Raw genomic sequence first — 15,590 nt, forward strand, 5'->3', positions numbered from 1 at the left:
ACATGAACTAATTACAAAACTAATTGCACAAATGGAGTCTAATTCGCGAGACGAATCTATTAAGGCTAATTAATCTATCATTAGCAAATGGTTACTGTAGCACCACATTGTCAAATCATGGACTAATTAGGCTTAATAGATTCGTCTCACGAATTAGACTCCATCTGTGCAATTAGTTTTGTAATTAGACTATGTTTAATACTTCTAATTAGTATCCAAACATCCGATGTGACAGGTGCTAAAGTTTAGCACGGGGTATCCAAACACCCTCTAAGTCTAATTAGTTCATGATTTGACAATGTGTTGTTAGACCATTTGCTAATGATGGATTAATTCGGTTTAATAGATTCATCTCACCGTTTAGCTTCCATCTGTGTAATTAGTTTTATAATTAATTCATATTTAGTCTTTCTAATTAGTCTTCGAACTTTTACTAAACTTTAATTGAGGATCAAACACCCCCGAAGGCTGGTAGCTATGGCTGCAATGGAGTTGGAAAAGACCAAAACCGTTCTGATGTCATGTCACACCTTTGCAGGATGAGTCCAAACACTTTCAGGATTGGCCTCATTGGTTCTACAGCACCCTCACCCATCCCGTGATGGGACGCGAATAAACGGCAAACTCTGACCTTGGATTTGCACAGCAGAACTGTTCCCTTGGATTGTGAATTTGTGATTAACCGAGCACCTGCCACTGCCCTGGTAAATCTACCCTCGTTCGAACCTAGATCCAAATATATATTATCCAATCCTCATCCTCCTATTCTTACATATATTTAATAGATAATTAATTTTGTACATATCTAATGGATCCCTTCCTACTCTACCCTCTCCATTTTTAATGGGTATATATTTTTCTACTTATACCCTTTAGATGGAATTTGGGTATGAATTATGGATACCAGGGTTAACCAAGCCTGGGTCCGTGTTAAAAAAGGTGCACTTGCTTGTCAGTTTTTATCCGTTAAAACAGATAAGCTTCTTCTTTTTAACTGCGCAGCAGATAAACTTTACCGTCAACGTAAATTGCAGTCACGTTCGTACCAAAAGGATAACTGTGTGCTTCCTAAAAAATAATGTTGTGTACTTACTGACATTTACATCTCTCAAGTACTCCGTTCCAAATTACTTTCCGTTTTAATTTTTCTAAATTTAGATATATGCTATACGTAACAAAATTAGAAAACAAAATGAATTGTAATTTGGGATAGAGAGAGTAACAATAAGTTTTGCGTTGTCGGTTCGAACTGGTGCTCCATATCTGGCAACATTGAAAGCGTGTCATGCTCGAAGCCTCGAACTGATTCAGCGTTCCACTGTTGCGTCTCGGATTCGTCGGCTACGGAATTATGCGTGGTCGGTTCGAACTGGTGCTTCATATCTAGCAACATTGAAAGCATGCCATGCTCGAAACCTCGAACTGATTCGGCGTTCCACAGTTGCGTCTCGGATTCGTCGGCTACGGAAGGTTGGATCTGGAAAAATAAAGGGTGAGGCGGCTCTCCGAGTACAAGCTTTCGCAAGTGCAGAAACAGCCCAGCCTGTTCGGCTGAACTTATAAGCCGGCTGAAAAGCTAAAACGGCTAATTTGTTGTGAGAGAAAAATACTGTTTGGTGATCGATAAGCTGAAGCGAACAGGCTGATCATGACCTTGATGAGAGATTCTTTACCTTCACCTACAATAGCAAGTCGGCACCTGGGCTTTCCTGCAAACGGCAACTCTAGGTGCCTATTTCACATATGCATCGAGTCGAGCTTCAACAAATTGCAAAATCATCAGAGTTTGGGACTTCTTCCGGACCTAAAAAACTTCGAAGCCAAGCGAATTTCAACATTTCAGCTAAGCTCACATGCCCAGCGTACCTTTTTTCCTATCAGAAACGTGAACATCAGTTGGCGAATTTTTTTCCCCAATCAAATCACTGTTCTTTATAGGTTGCGTGAGATGCTTACAATGGAGTGGTTTAAAACTGAATTTCTATCTGCATTAAGTTTTTCTGGGCTATTTTTCCCCCCGGTGGGTGGCCAGTCGCCCAGTCCTATCCATTCGAGTGGCATCGTGGCAAATGGAGCACTGAAATTATCCTCCTCGCAGTCGCAGTTGCAGGCTTGCAGCGTTCGGCTAACAAGGGGCAGATCCGCAGGCCGCAGCGTGCACCGACGCCAGTCGAGCCTGCGCGCGCCCATGGAACCTGGCAAGAAGGAGGAGGTGGCTGCGGTGAGGGTGGTGACGCTGCGGGCGGTGGAGGCCACGCCCGAGTCCTTCGCGCCGTTTGGCCAGGTCGTCTCCGCCGGCTCCGACCGCGCCAAGTTCGGCCCCGACGACGCCCAGCTCGACCTCAGCCGCGGCATCCCAAGGCAAGGCTACCTATATTTCCGCACGAAATCCACCACGGACCCGTCAAATCGAACCATAATACTCGCAGATTCTACATCATGAAATTGGAGAACCAGCCGCTCAAGTTCTCGTCCATCACCCACCACGCCAACGTGACCCAGTGCCTTGGCTCCATCGGTGGCCAAGATTGATACCTTGCCGTCGCCAAGCCGTCGCTCGTGGATGGAGCGTCCGAGCTGAGTGGTCAGGAGACTCAGGATCAGGATGGGAGCTCCCGAAGAAGCCCGTGCCATTGGGAGGAGCCCGTGCCGTCTCGCGCAGGTCACTACTACCTGCCTCCCGATCCGGCCGAGGTCTGCGCCTTCCGGGTTTCTGGCCTCAAGTTCCTCAAGCTGCACAAGGGGACCTGGCACGCCGGGCCCCTGTTCAGGGCGGATGCCATGGATTTCTATAACCTGGAACTGAGCAACACCAATGTAAGTGTTAAGTTACTGAATTGGAGTGTTAAGTTGCTGAATTGGTAGTTCTTGTTACTTCGATTTCATCAGTTACTGATTTTCCTGTTTTCCTGCCATTTTAGAGTATTTTTTTCTTCATCTTTTTTTGTTGTTGCGGATTTACATTTTAGAGAGTTCAGCAAGATGTTCTATCTTTATGGTGATCTTGCATTTCTGTGGAGTGTTCACTTGATATACTGCACGTCTTTCAGATCTCACATGTCTGCTTTGATGGATGAAATTTGATGGACTCTGTAATGAATCACTCAAATAAAAGCTAGACCTGTTCTCTTGCTTGTAAACAGACTTGGTTCTGTTTACATTTCAGTTTTCTGCATTCACTCTGTCCATACTCATGGAATGGTTATGTTGATTCATGTTATATATAAGTGAACTATACCTGGTGGAGTGTGCCAGTCCTAGTCTAAATTGAATCATTATTTGCCGAAGTTGGCAGTAAATTTCTACTTTTTGGCAGTGTGCGAAATAGCTCGAATAATGTTTTTGAACTAAAATATCCCCAATTACAATAGCCAATAGGTTTATTAAATTGACACCACTCCTCTTCTGCCTTTTTCAGATTGTTGATCAAACCATACACCGTTTCAGGAAGCTGGACGGGGTAACTTTTGTTGTTGAGGATTGAAACACGTGTTGTGACCTATGGCTGATCCTGCTGGTCTCTGTCTTGAGGTGTTCAAGGGAAGGAACAAGAATAAACACTCTGTACTTGTTGTGTACAGCTGCACACCTGAGCTGCTTGCTCGAGTTTGTGCCTTCTGTTTCTGTCAGTAAAAAAAAAAAGGTGATGTGTGATGTTCCTGGCAGCTTAGCTCAATCTTTGCAAAAGCTTAACTTGAGCAAGAAAATCATGACAAATCACTAAGCATCGCACTTAGAGGGTGTTTGGCACACAGGGACACTAATTAGGAGTATTAAACATTAGTTAATTACAAAACTAATTGCACAACCCCTAGACTAAATCGCGAGACGAATCTATTAAACCTAATTAGTCCATGATTTGACAATGTGTTGCTACAGTAACCATTTGCTAATGATGGATTAATTAGGCTTAATAGATTCGTCTTGCGATTTAGTCTAGGGGTTCTGCTATTAGTTTTGTAATTAGCTCATATTTAACCGTCCTAATTAGCATCCGAACATCCGACGTAACAGGGTTAAAGTTTAGCCCTTATCTTCCAAACACCCCGTAGATATTCTTGTCAGTTCAACCACCGCTCTTCTTCACGAGGCGGTCGAGACGTTCACAAATTGCAATTCCGGATGCGTTCAAGAGATGAGTGGACAGGATCAATGGACTAGACGTGTTCCATGTCGAACACGCGCACGCCATGCACGGTTGCCCCAGAAATTGGCAGAACCTCCTGCCCGGTTAGCCGTGGCACATGGCGGTTTACCGCTTCTGATACGGACCCGAATTACCATACCTAAGAATCCAAGCTTACCCATCTCGATGATAATCCCAGGAAGACTATTACGTGCAAATTCCTGTTTCGAATAGTACAAACCCATATCACCACAAAAACATAAAGTAGCAACAGCGTAAAATATCATAATTATTAATACAACACTTCGGCACAAGCCGGTACAAGTCCATCAGGACTGAATCATGAAAGGTAAAATTTTTACGTAGCGGAAACATATAGCATGGCGAACAACATCTCCAGAGGCAACTTGAGCGAGGGACCATCCCTAGTATTCCCATCCGTCGTTATTGAAGTCGTAGCCGGGCTCTAATCCTAAAAAGCTACCATCTACCCGAGAAGCAAGTAGGCCATATCAACTCCCAAAAGCAGCAAGCCAAGGAAACAGGGAAAATAACACTATATGCATGGATAAACCTATATATGGCTGTGGAGGTTTATGCAACAGCAGCAACTACAATCAAGGATACAACAAAACAATACCATTCTCGAGGACAACACCTCACAACAAGGAAGTCATCACAAACCACCGTATCCTTCCTAAGAACCCAGCACCCAAATACACTAGGCGATGTGAGAGCTTCCTCCCCTCACATCTCAACGGCAAACGCCAGCCTATCTCAAAAGGGGAGGTAGAAGAGTAGTAAAGTCTAGTCAGAGTAACAGATCAGAGGATTGTCCATACCAGTGGACACGGACTATAGCTATAAGTTATACACTCTGCAGAGGTTGTACATCTGTACCCGCACGGATGGAGCCTGAACGGGGATTAGCCATCCAAACCCCATCTAATAGCTGGAGCCTAGTAGGTGGCTAGCACTCTCCTGTTTCCTCGAGTCTGATAGTATTTTCATCTGCAGGGCACGCCGTCATCGGTCGGAGATCTCAAAGCTGTGAAACCTACCCACGCCGGGGTGCAGTATGGTCAAAGCAGGTCAACGCCTCGAACTTCTTACACCGATCCTCTAATCTGCCTATAGGTTGAGCGCTATCCACCACTAGTTTCGGACCGAACCCCGTCTATAACAAGATGAACGGTATGTACGTATATAGTCAAAAAAAATATGGTTAAACTGACTCGGTCCTCAAGGGCCGAGAGCGAGCACTTTCTCCACAAAGTATGTGCTGAAGCATCTGCAACGTACAAGTACGCCACCTACTCCTTAATGTCAAACAAGGTACCCGCCACGGGCACAGTGGGTGGAGAGAGACCATAATGCTCTCTCGTAGCAAGGCACTCCTCAGTACCAATCACGGCTCGCTCCTGCCAAAACACGTCAAGGAATCACACTCACCCAAAACACACGCGAGAGTATACAAGAAATCCTATCACCAAAATCATAGCATATGCACATCCATAACTCAAAAGTATGTATATGGATATAAGTAAAGTGGAATCGCTAGGGGTCTGTAGCTAGTCCACAAGTAGGTAACAAGGAAAACAAGATAAACAAGGCATGGCTAAAATCATAGGCTATGCAATCAATCATCATCCAAGCATCTTAATTAAAGCGCTAGCAACTAAGCATGCATAGATTCTATGTGATTAGGAGTGATATGACACCTTGTCTGTTGTCGTTGAAGTCCTCCCTGTTGTAGTCGGGGTCGTGAGAGTCCTCGGGTTCGTAGCTCAGGCGTGATCAGAACGAGATACGACGCAATATAAATTAATCGGCATTACATCTATGCAAAAATTCCAAGGAAGCTAAATTTAGAAGATCCAAATAACTCCAAACTAGCCACAAACAATACGGGCTCGATTTTACAAATTTAATGCAACTGCTTTTATATATTTCTGAGTTAAAATGAATTAGTTATGAATTTTCTAAAGATTAAAGAATTTATTAATTATTTAAGGGAATTCAGGGAAAAAAGTGACAGATGCCAGCTTCTTGTTGAGCCACGTGGTAGCACCAGAGGGCACCATGTGTCAGATGAACCGGTCAACATTCAGCATTGACCCTATCAACATTGACCGATCAGCGGTCAACTGGGCCCCACCAGTCAGCCGGCGAGCCCCACGTGGGCCCGGCCCATGCTGTGTTAGTGCCACATGGCTCCATGTGGCAGCCACGTGACCAGCTCTATCCTACGAGGCACTGCCATGTGGCGCACATGTGGTAGGCGGCAGCGGTGTCGCAGGGGAAAGCGGTGGTGACCGCGCCCACGACGTCGCGACATGGCGCGACTGGTGCGGCGGAGATGTGCGGAGCTCGACGCGGCATGGCGAGGCGGCGGGTGTGGGGTTGCGGCCCGGCCAAAGGCCCTTTGGCCGCGGCAAGGCTGCGGCACAGCAGCGCGTGCGCGGTGCAGGGGTTTTCCCTTGCCCGCGGCACGGCCGTAGCAATGCGTGGGGCACCATTGTTCCAAGCCAGCGGCAGCCGGCAACGAGCGACGGCGGCTCTTGCAAGGCAGCGTGCAGCACGACGGCCGAACAGGCAAGACGAGGCGGCGGCTCGAAGATCGGGCATGCATGTTATTTGGCACGACGGCTGAACTAGGATAGGGCGTGGGCGGCGGAGGAGCTCACCGGGAGGAGGTGAAGAAGAGGGACGCCGGCGTGGTGAAGGCTCATGGAATGGCGACGGTGGCGGTGACTACTCCTCCTCGGGCGGTAGCGTTGCAGCTCCGACTCCTCCTTCTTGGCATGGCGCGATGGCTCCTCAGCGCTGGCCTCTTCCTCCCCCTTTTCCCTTCTCCTCCCTCCCTTCCTTCTCCTCTCCTATCTCCTCTTCTATGGCTGGTGGCGGCGGTGTAGGGGACAAGCCCCCAGGCGATGGGATGGCGAGGGAGGTTGCCCCGGTCGAGGCTAGGGTTGCGGGGAGCGGCGCTCGATCACGCACGACCGTCCATCGTCGGCGGGCGCACCCATGGGTGGTGTGGCGGGCATCTGATGGCCCTGGGCTAGGGTTTGGAGGTGCGACTGGCGGTCTACAGGGGCACGGCGTGGATTTCCCCCTTGCGGAAGGCTCTAGAAGGTCACGGGCAGCTAGGGCTTGGGGGGAGGCGCGCGCAGGGGCGCTCTCGCATTGTCATGGAGCGGGGATAGCACGAGGGCACGGGCGTTGGTTGGAGCTTGGGGATAAACCTGACACGCTGGCCCTACATGTCAACGATAGGGAGAGAAGGGAGGCAACAGTGGTGGTTTGGTGGGCTAGTCTGGTGGCGAGGTAAGTGGGTTAGCGGGCCAGGCCTGTTCGGCTGTGGGCCGGTCTGGTTTTGTTAGTTTAGGTTTTGGTCTTATATAAAGTTTGAATTCTGAATCTAATTCAAAATTCAAACCCACTCAACTTTAAAAGCCAAATAAAAAATAAAAAGATCCAACTCAAACTAACACACAACTTGAAATTAGTTTATGATTTAATTATTAGGGAGATTCCAGGAAAGATGTAGCATTTGTGTTCCATTTTCAGATAAGCACACAATCAAAAAAAGTTTTAAATTTTTGAAAATTTCACTCACATCAATATTTCTAATTTTTATGAATACTAGTAGAAATACCCATGCGTTGCTACAGGTCACTCACATTAATATTTCTAATTTTTAGGAATACTAGCAGAAATAACTGTGCGTTGCTAACACGTTCTTATTCGCTTGTTCCTAATACGTTGGCTTCGCTTCACAATATGAGTTGTCTCTAGTAGTCCTCTCTTTGCAAGTATAGTAGTAGAAGATATTTGTAGGTGGTTTGATGCCATCTGTTTATTACATGGGACCCACACATGGAAATAAAAAAATTCACCGCTTAACCTCCGCTTTATCCATTCATTCAATTTCCTCTGTACTCATCGTCATCTAGCCAGTCGCTGCCTCTTCGTCCATCGGCACCACCCGCATCTTGCCTCATCCTCACTGTTGCCCAGGCGCTGCGCATCTTGCCGTCCTCGGCAGTAGTGCGTGGTGAGCGCGGGGAGGGTTGGCCACGCTTGATGATGTTGTTTGTCAATTTTCAATTAGGTCTTTGCCAAATTGAATTACTAAATTATTGAATATAATTTTTTTCTCCCTCCATGGTGTATGGCCATGTCCCATGTCAAGCGAGCCTTGCTACTCCACGGTGGCCTGCGCATGCGTCGTTGAGCCGACATGCTCACCGCACCAGCTAAACATTACCGAAGGACCCACCATCAGTGACGGGTGGAAGACGTGGGTCTAGCGGCTGTAGCGCCTGCTCGATCCACTGCCCTTAGGGGTGTTTGTTTCCGATTCTAGCTGATTCCTGCCAAAATAATCGAGCAAACTCCACCAAAGTTATCCATAATCAAAGATCACCATGACCTTGCGTTAAATCCCCTTCCACCATGCATGGAACAAAAATGCACTCTGCTTAAAGAAGGAAAAATAAATTACTAACGCTAGTAACAACAGCATACATAGCACCACTAGGAACAGCATGGTTGGTCCAGTAGTAACTAAACAAGACTAGATGGATCCAGACAAAACAAAGCGGTCAGACGATGTCAACTATATTTGTCAATTATCAGTAAATATATGCAGCAGTCCAGGATTTCAGAAAAGATCCACTTGCAATCACAGTCGAATTGTTAGAATTTCTTGCTAGACGCATCGCCTACACCAATGTGGCGAGCAAACCACTCAAATTTGTTTCTGAGATCCTAGCACACAGAAATACGTGCTAAGGCACGGTGGAGAAAAAAAGCGATCCTAGCGCACAGAACAACAATCCTTCGTTTCCCTTCCTCAGAAAACATCGTCGTTGCTCACCTTCCCGGGGTGCCGACGGGCAAGACGAATCCTCAATGTATCTCCATGTAGAACCTCTCGTGGTTCTACAGGTGCGTGCGTAGCGGCTGCACGCCGTCGCTGGCAACGGAGAACCCCTCCGCGTCTCCGCAGGGTTGCCCACAAGCTATCGTCCCTACCTCACACTCCCCGATGGTTTCGGCAACGTGGAGCTCCCCTACACCGTGGGACGCACCTCTTCGGTCCCGGTTGCGTCTTGACCGCTCCACAAGAGAGAAGGTGCTGGTCTAGGTGATTAAGCTGCAGCTCGAATCCACCGCAAGAAGCTAGCAACAACACATGGATCCATCTCCTTTGCTTCTTCCGCACCAAGCACAAGCAAGTCCCTCTCTCTCCCACTTGATTTCCCGCTGCCCCTTCCTTGCAGCTGCCTCCCTCTTCGATTCACACCAGACAACTTCCATGGAGGACAACAAACAAACTTTTTTTTAATAATGAACAAGCAATGCAGCAAATTACCTCTTCTTGCTTTCCAATCTCACGCAAGCCAGCACAAAATCGCTCCCAACGCCGCGCTCTCTTCCTCCACATCCTCGGCAGATCCATCGCCCCCCCCCCATGGGACTCCACCCTGCGCCGCCGTAAGCCCCGCCCCCACCGCCGTCCCTTTTGCCGGCACTTCCCGCGCTGCCGCCACGACTCCTCGCCTCCATCGCGGCCACCAGGGAGGATCGCAACGCCGGGAGGAGCTCTTTGCCCTCGTCTTCAATCTCCTCGGCTCCGGCGACCGCAAGCACTGCTCCCTTATATGGCACCAGATCCGTCACCGCCTCTAGCACCTCCTTCGCCGAGGTGAGGAGGGGAGATGACCTCCCTTTACACTCTTCTTCCTCCCTTTCTCCACAGCCGCGGCCGAGCCCAGGACGCCAGCCGCCACACCACCGATGCTGCCGGCCGCCCGCACGCAATTTCCCTCCTTCGCCTCTCCGTTTGGAAGAAAGGAAAAGTTTTTTCCCTTTTAACCTCCTCCCTTCTCTCCTTTTTACTCGAGCCTCTATCTTATTTGAGCTGCGAGTTAATTTATTATTCCTTGGTGCAGTTGCAAAATCTGCACAATTTCCTCTTCACGTATGGTTACCCGATACTATGGAAGGACCACTCCCATTTCGGCTCTTGTACACGCAACCAGATTTTTCTAGCTCGACTCCTTCCTCTTTTCATATCCTACCCTTGATAATGAGTTTTATTTACAGCTTCAGCCAAAAAGAAAAGAAAAAAAAGGACCCGAGATGCAGGCGCTGGGCCTGGGCCGCGGGTGCACCCTCCTCCACCACGCCTGCCGCTGCCGCCGCACCGCCGCTTCACCCTCTCCTCCGGCTCCCCGTCCTCACAACGCTCCAAGGCTAAAAACCCGCATCACCGCCGTGCGCGCTAGCGCCGCCCAGCCCGCGCAGATGGAACGCAAGCACGGGGAGGAGCCGGTGAGGGTGGTGAAGCTACGCGCGGTGGAGGCCACGCCTGAGTCCTTCGCGCCCTTCGGGCAGGTCATCGCCGCCTCCCCCGACGGCGACGAGTTCGGCCCCCACGACGCGCAGCTCGACCTCAGCCGCGGCATCCCTAGGTAAACCCACGGCATCTCCGCACGGAATCCACTTCAAATCGTGTCGTCCGGGCTTGGGACTTCCAGAGATTTGAGCTTTACCTCCACCTTTCCGTCGCAGGTTCTACATCATGCGACTGCAGGACCGGCCGCTGGAGTTCTCGAACATCACCCACCACGCCAGCGTGACCCAGTGCCTGGGCTCCATCGGCGGCCATGACTGGTACCTTGGTGTGGCCAAGCCATCGATCTTGGATGGGCCGGCTGAGCAGAGTGGTCAGGAGGGGTGGAAACCGCTGCAGTCTTCCGCGGGTCACTACTATCTGCCTCCCGATCCAGCCGAGGTCTGCGTGTTCCGGGTTTCCGGCCCCAAGTTCCTCAAGCTGAACAAGGGGACCTGGCATGCTGGGCCGCTGTTCAAGGCGGATGCCGTGGATTTCTATAATCTGGAGCTGGGCAACACCAACGTGAGTGCTAAATTACTGAACTAGTAGTTCATTGTTGCGTTGCTGATCCTGACAGAAAAAGGGTTGCGTATTACTACTTCCTAGTTACATCTCTGTGGTTTTGTAGTCAAAGTGCTAAGTAGTAAGCAAGTTATAAACCTGGAATATATTCGTTTGAAAAATAATCGTCTAAAAAATAAAACTGGAACATATATGTTTTCCTGGAGTGTGATAGATTTGTAGAAAGCAAATCCCTGGAAGTAGTCAGACTGTCAGTAACTCAGTACTATATACATAACTCTCACCGAGCCTTGGCATCAGTAGCAATGTAGCAGTGTTTGGGATGCATCATGCTGATTATGTTCATAGTTTCTTTCAAAGTGGCACATACGGTACTGTAGATAAATTGAGATGGATGTCTCTTTTTTATAGGTGCCATCTAGCAGTTCCTGATGTTTTGTTTTCCTTTATGCTGCTCACGTGATTTACCTCTCTTCTAAGCTTTTGGGACGGTTCAGCAGGCATTTGGATGGTTTTGCATTTCTGTACTATGTTCACTTAACTTCCTACCTGGTTTTTCAGACTTGATGTATGTGCTCTAAATAACTTATGCAAATCTCATATGTTAATAACCTGTGCAAGTAACATTGGATTTGGCAGATTGGTTAATAAATCAATATAACGAAAAATAGCTCCTGTTAACTATGCTTGGTTCTGTTCATTTCTCATTTATTAGCATGTCAAGTAATTGTATCATAATTATTAAAGCCTTCACTTTGTTCATACCATAATATAATGTGGTAACGTCATAATTATGATCATGTTATCAAAGTGAATTATTGTCTGCTGGTATATGCCAGTCCTAGATTGCTTGTGTTTCTGGAGTTGAAATTCTGAACTATTCTGATGGCAAAGGACTGATGATCTAGAACCTGATTTGAATTATTGTTTGCTGAAGTTGGTACATAAGTACCACAACCAAGGGTTTTGAACAGCAAACTTTCTGGCAAGTTGCAGGATAATTCGGCTGTTCTTTTGGACTAAAATATCCTCATTACTAATAGGTTTACCAATTTCTGCCAAGGATGTGAAATCCTTATGATATGAAATGAAATGGTGTGGCTTTACTGTTCCATTGTTTTGTGGATAAATTCGTCGCATTGCATGCCACTGATTGTTTATTGACACAACGGTGAATTTACTGTTCCATTACATCTGAAGTTGAGCATAGGAAGTGGCATTTGCTTCACCTAGCTGCACTTGTGCCTTTGCAGGTTGTTGATCACACTACACACCGTTTCAAGGAACATGACGGGATAACCTTTGTGGTCGAGGACTGAAAGACATCTTGCAGTGTGTGCGGACGTTGTTGAGCAGCAGATACGAGTTTACAAGACCGCTCACTGATCTTATCTTCAAAACTACTACTTTGTAATGAAGAACCAACTTGTAAATGTTATGTAGAAAGTAGAAACGCACGCCTGAGGTGCCTGTTCGAACTTGTGCCTTGTGTTTCTGTCAGCACCAAAATGAAACGCAAAACTCCACATCCGCCTTAGGGCGTGTTCAGATCCTTGACTAAAGATTAGCTCTTATCATATCGAATGTTTGATATTAATTAGGAAGACTAAACATGAGTTAATTATAAAACTAATTGCAGAACTAATTGCAGAAGTTATAAGCTAATTATAAAATTAATTGCAGGAGCTTTGAGCTAATTCGCAAGACGAATCTATTAAGCCTAATTAATTCATCATCAGCAAATGGTTACTGTAGCATCACATTATCAAATCATGAACTAATTAGGTTTAATAGATTCGTCTCACGAATTAGTCTCCATTTGTGCAATTAGTTTTATAATTAGCTTATATTTAATACTCTTAATTAGTATCCAAATATGTATGGAATTGAGACTTCTTGGAAATGATTACTCGTATCTGCCAATGATGTTGCCACCACAAAGAATGGACTGGGTAGACGGTATCTTTCCTGATATCGAGAACCGGTTGCCATGCTGAGCTCTATCTTCAGCAACAACAGCGACGCACAAACTTGAGAAGGAAAGCCCCGCAAAATCGACGCGCAGCATGCTGATGGGAGCATGGCCGGACAGAGCAGAGACGCTGGCCAAACCTCACCGGGCACCTCAGCCTCCGCCAACCACGGCAAGTCACACCAACATCACCTCTTGCACACATGACGACGCTGATAAGATTGCCCCCGCGCCAATAATTGGTCGCGCACGGTTGCGCCTGTGCCGATTTGCCCGTCGTGGGCTCGTGGCACCGAAGGCCGCGCAGACGATGCGACGGCCGACGAGGATAGCGCCGCGCGGCCACGCCCCGGGCATAAGCATGTGTGCCCTTGGATTCTCTTCGCGGCACTTGTCAGTTTGCCACGTTGCCACGCCTCCCTACGCACGCTCGATATGCAGGTGGACACGACTGCCCTCGGGCATGCGTATCCGCCCGGCCGTCGCCGCAATAGCGCACGGCCGGCTGCGCTTTGGTCAGAGCAAGAATACCAGCGCCCATGCCTATGCTAGCACGCGCTGGCCGATTCCAATTGGCCGCCGCTTAATTAATCTGGCTACGATCCTCATTAAAACAATTGATTAACTAGCACAAGGAGGAGTATACAATAAGCCGGGGCACACGCGAAAGCAATCGGCGGCCGAGGAGGAAAAGCGCGCGGCAGGAGGCGGCCCCGCCCGCCCGGGCCGGACGCCGATCCGGCCCCGTGTCCGTTGGGTTGGCGCAACCCGACCAAACAACCGCCCCGCCTTTTTGGCCAGCCGTTCGGCGCCCTCCGCTCCCAAGTCCCTCCCTCCCCACTCGCCCCACGTCTCCTCTGTCGCTGCGATCGGGAGGAGGGAAAAGCGGATGATGCTCCAGCGAAGCGAGCAGCAGCGTCGCCTCGGCCTCGCCATGGAGAGGCCTCTCGACAGCTACTCCTCCGTCAAGGACGTCACCTACAGGTTCGTTCGATGCTTCCACGATCCCGGTTTCTCCTGCCGCTTGCTTCTGAACTTCTCTGCGCTCTGGGTCAGAAAACTTGGAGTCTGTTCTTGACCCTCACTAGGATATATATAGAAGTACCGAGATCACTGCGCCTTACTGCTAATCTGCTATTCGTTCTCTTTGTATTTTTTTTTTTTGGATTCGCTGTGCAGTTCACCACTGATTTACTGTGTGATTGCTGCTTGGAATAGTCCCGGTTCTTATGCCCGGTTTGATGGCGAATTGGTCCCAATCATTTTCCTTCTCCCGATATTGGCCACTTCACGCATGCTATGGAGGTCCCAAATCCCAATTCGTACTGAAACACAGCCATCCCAGCCTCAGTGTCTCACTCTTAACGCCTTACTTAAGGGCTAAGGTTTTTCTCGAACGCTTAAGGACCAAGGTTTTGATTAGGGTAAACTTGAAAATACAACCGCCGAATTCCTTGCACAAGTGACACATGTTCGCGTCCCAGCATTCTTGTTCTCTGCACCTGCGTAACTGCCGTGTGGTTTTCCTTACTGGCAACATGTCACTGGCAGCTGCGGGTACTGCGGCTACGCGCTGAACCTGAGCTCCTCGGCGCGGGACACGGCGGGCATCGGCTCCAAGTACCGCAAGCAGATCAAGAAGGGCGTCGTCGCCTTCGTCGCCGTCGACGAGGGCCGCTTCACGCTCGCCGACGAGGTCGCCTGCATGCCCTACTTCCGCTCCAGCCGCGCGTGGGGCCTCTTCAGGAGGCGGTCGCGCCTGCTCTGCCGCAAGTGCGGCGGCCGCATCGGCGACGCCTACGAGGACGAAGACAGGGACTCCGGCCTCAGCGACGGCGACGCCTTCTCGGATGACCTGCGCGCGAGCTCCGGCTCGGGCGGCAGCAGCGCGTCGAGCCAGAGGAACTACGTGATCAAGATCAGCGCGCTGCAGCCGTCGTCGGAGGATTCTGATGCTGTTTCCTTCACACTATGATGAAGATAGCGCCGGGTTGCTGCAGGGTGCTCTTCTTCCAGCTTGGTTGAATTCGAATTTGGTGCAATCTGGGATGTGAATTTGTGAGTGCAGGAGAAGATACAGCAAGAAAGAGCTTGGCACAGCTAAGAATTTTTCAGAGGGTAACCATCTGCATGCTGCTTTCAGACGTCTTGCTGTCTGTAGTGCTTTCCATTTCCTCTGCACATTTGTGAAATGTACAGCGACATGATGGTTGTTGAATTTTGCTTGGTATTAGGAAGTGGTTAGGTTTTCTATGCGCCAGTTGATCCCATAGAATTTGTTTGTACTGTGTCATGACTCATGATCCACCACGGTTGCAATTTTGAGTAGTGTTGCTTCATGTGTCAACTGTTAAGATTTTTTGCTTTATAGTTATTTTGGGTTCTGGAAAAGGCGAGGATTAGTACAAATGATATGATCTACTAAGCAGTATTTGAGTTTTACTGCGGCGTCAGAATTATAGAATCAGATTTGTTGCCCTCGAACAAACATGCAACTTATATGCACCAGCACCCTGAAAATTAGGACTTGGGATGGAGTTTGGACTTGATATTTTGTATGGCAT

The 15,590-nt window shown here is 48.5% G+C and overlaps 2 protein-coding genes and 1 pseudogene across 2 annotated transcripts; all 3 read left to right on the plus strand.

The window, feature by feature from the left end:
• The first annotated feature begins 1,808 nt into the window (after positions 1 to 1,808).
• Positions 1,809 to 3,670, plus strand: LOC101765433 (annotated as a pseudogene).
• Positions 3,671 to 10,238: 6,568 nt separating this feature from the next.
• Positions 10,239 to 12,631, plus strand: LOC101765839. The gene is made up of 3 exons (XM_004970406.3): positions 10,239 to 10,608; positions 10,709 to 11,054; positions 12,308 to 12,631. The coding sequence occupies exons 1-3, from the start codon at positions 10,277 to 10,279 to the stop codon at positions 12,371 to 12,373; spliced, it is 744 nt and encodes a 247-aa protein (XP_004970463.1). The 5' UTR covers positions 10,239 to 10,276; the 3' UTR covers positions 12,374 to 12,631.
• A 1,111-nt stretch (positions 12,632 to 13,742) lies between these two features.
• On the plus strand, positions 13,743 to 15,417 carry LOC101766255 (uncharacterized protein At4g08330, chloroplastic). Its single transcript, XM_004970407.4, has 2 exons — positions 13,743 to 14,010; positions 14,578 to 15,417. Exons 1-2 carry the CDS (start codon positions 13,916 to 13,918, stop codon positions 14,999 to 15,001), a joined length of 519 nt encoding a protein of 172 aa, XP_004970464.1. The 5' UTR covers positions 13,743 to 13,915; the 3' UTR covers positions 15,002 to 15,417.
• The last annotated feature ends 173 nt before the right edge of the window (positions 15,418 to 15,590 follow it).

The sequence above is a fragment of the Setaria italica genome, chromosome V (genome assembly GCF_000263155.2).
Source record: "Setaria italica strain Yugu1 chromosome V, Setaria_italica_v2.0, whole genome shotgun sequence".
Taxonomy (NCBI): domain Eukaryota; kingdom Viridiplantae; phylum Streptophyta; class Magnoliopsida; order Poales; family Poaceae; genus Setaria; species Setaria italica.

Excerpts from the sequence above, each read along its gene's own strand:
- LOC101766255 (XM_004970407.4), top strand. The coding sequence starts at position 13,916 with ATGATGCTCCAGCGAAGCGAGCAGCAGCGTCGCCTCGGCCTCGCCATG. Across the intron at positions 14,011-14,577 it reads GTCAAGGACGTCACCTACAG|CTGCGGGTACTGCGGCTACG; the intron begins GTTCGTTCGATG and ends TGTCACTGGCAG.
- LOC101765839 (XM_004970406.3), top strand. The coding sequence starts at position 10,277 with ATGCAGGCGCTGGGCCTGGGCCGCGGGTGCACCCTCCTCCACCACGCC. Across the intron at positions 10,609-10,708 it reads CTCAGCCGCGGCATCCCTAG|GTTCTACATCATGCGACTGC; the intron begins GTAAACCCACGG and ends TTTCCGTCGCAG. Across the intron at positions 11,055-12,307 it reads TGGAGCTGGGCAACACCAAC|GTTGTTGATCACACTACACA; the intron begins GTGAGTGCTAAA and ends GTGCCTTTGCAG.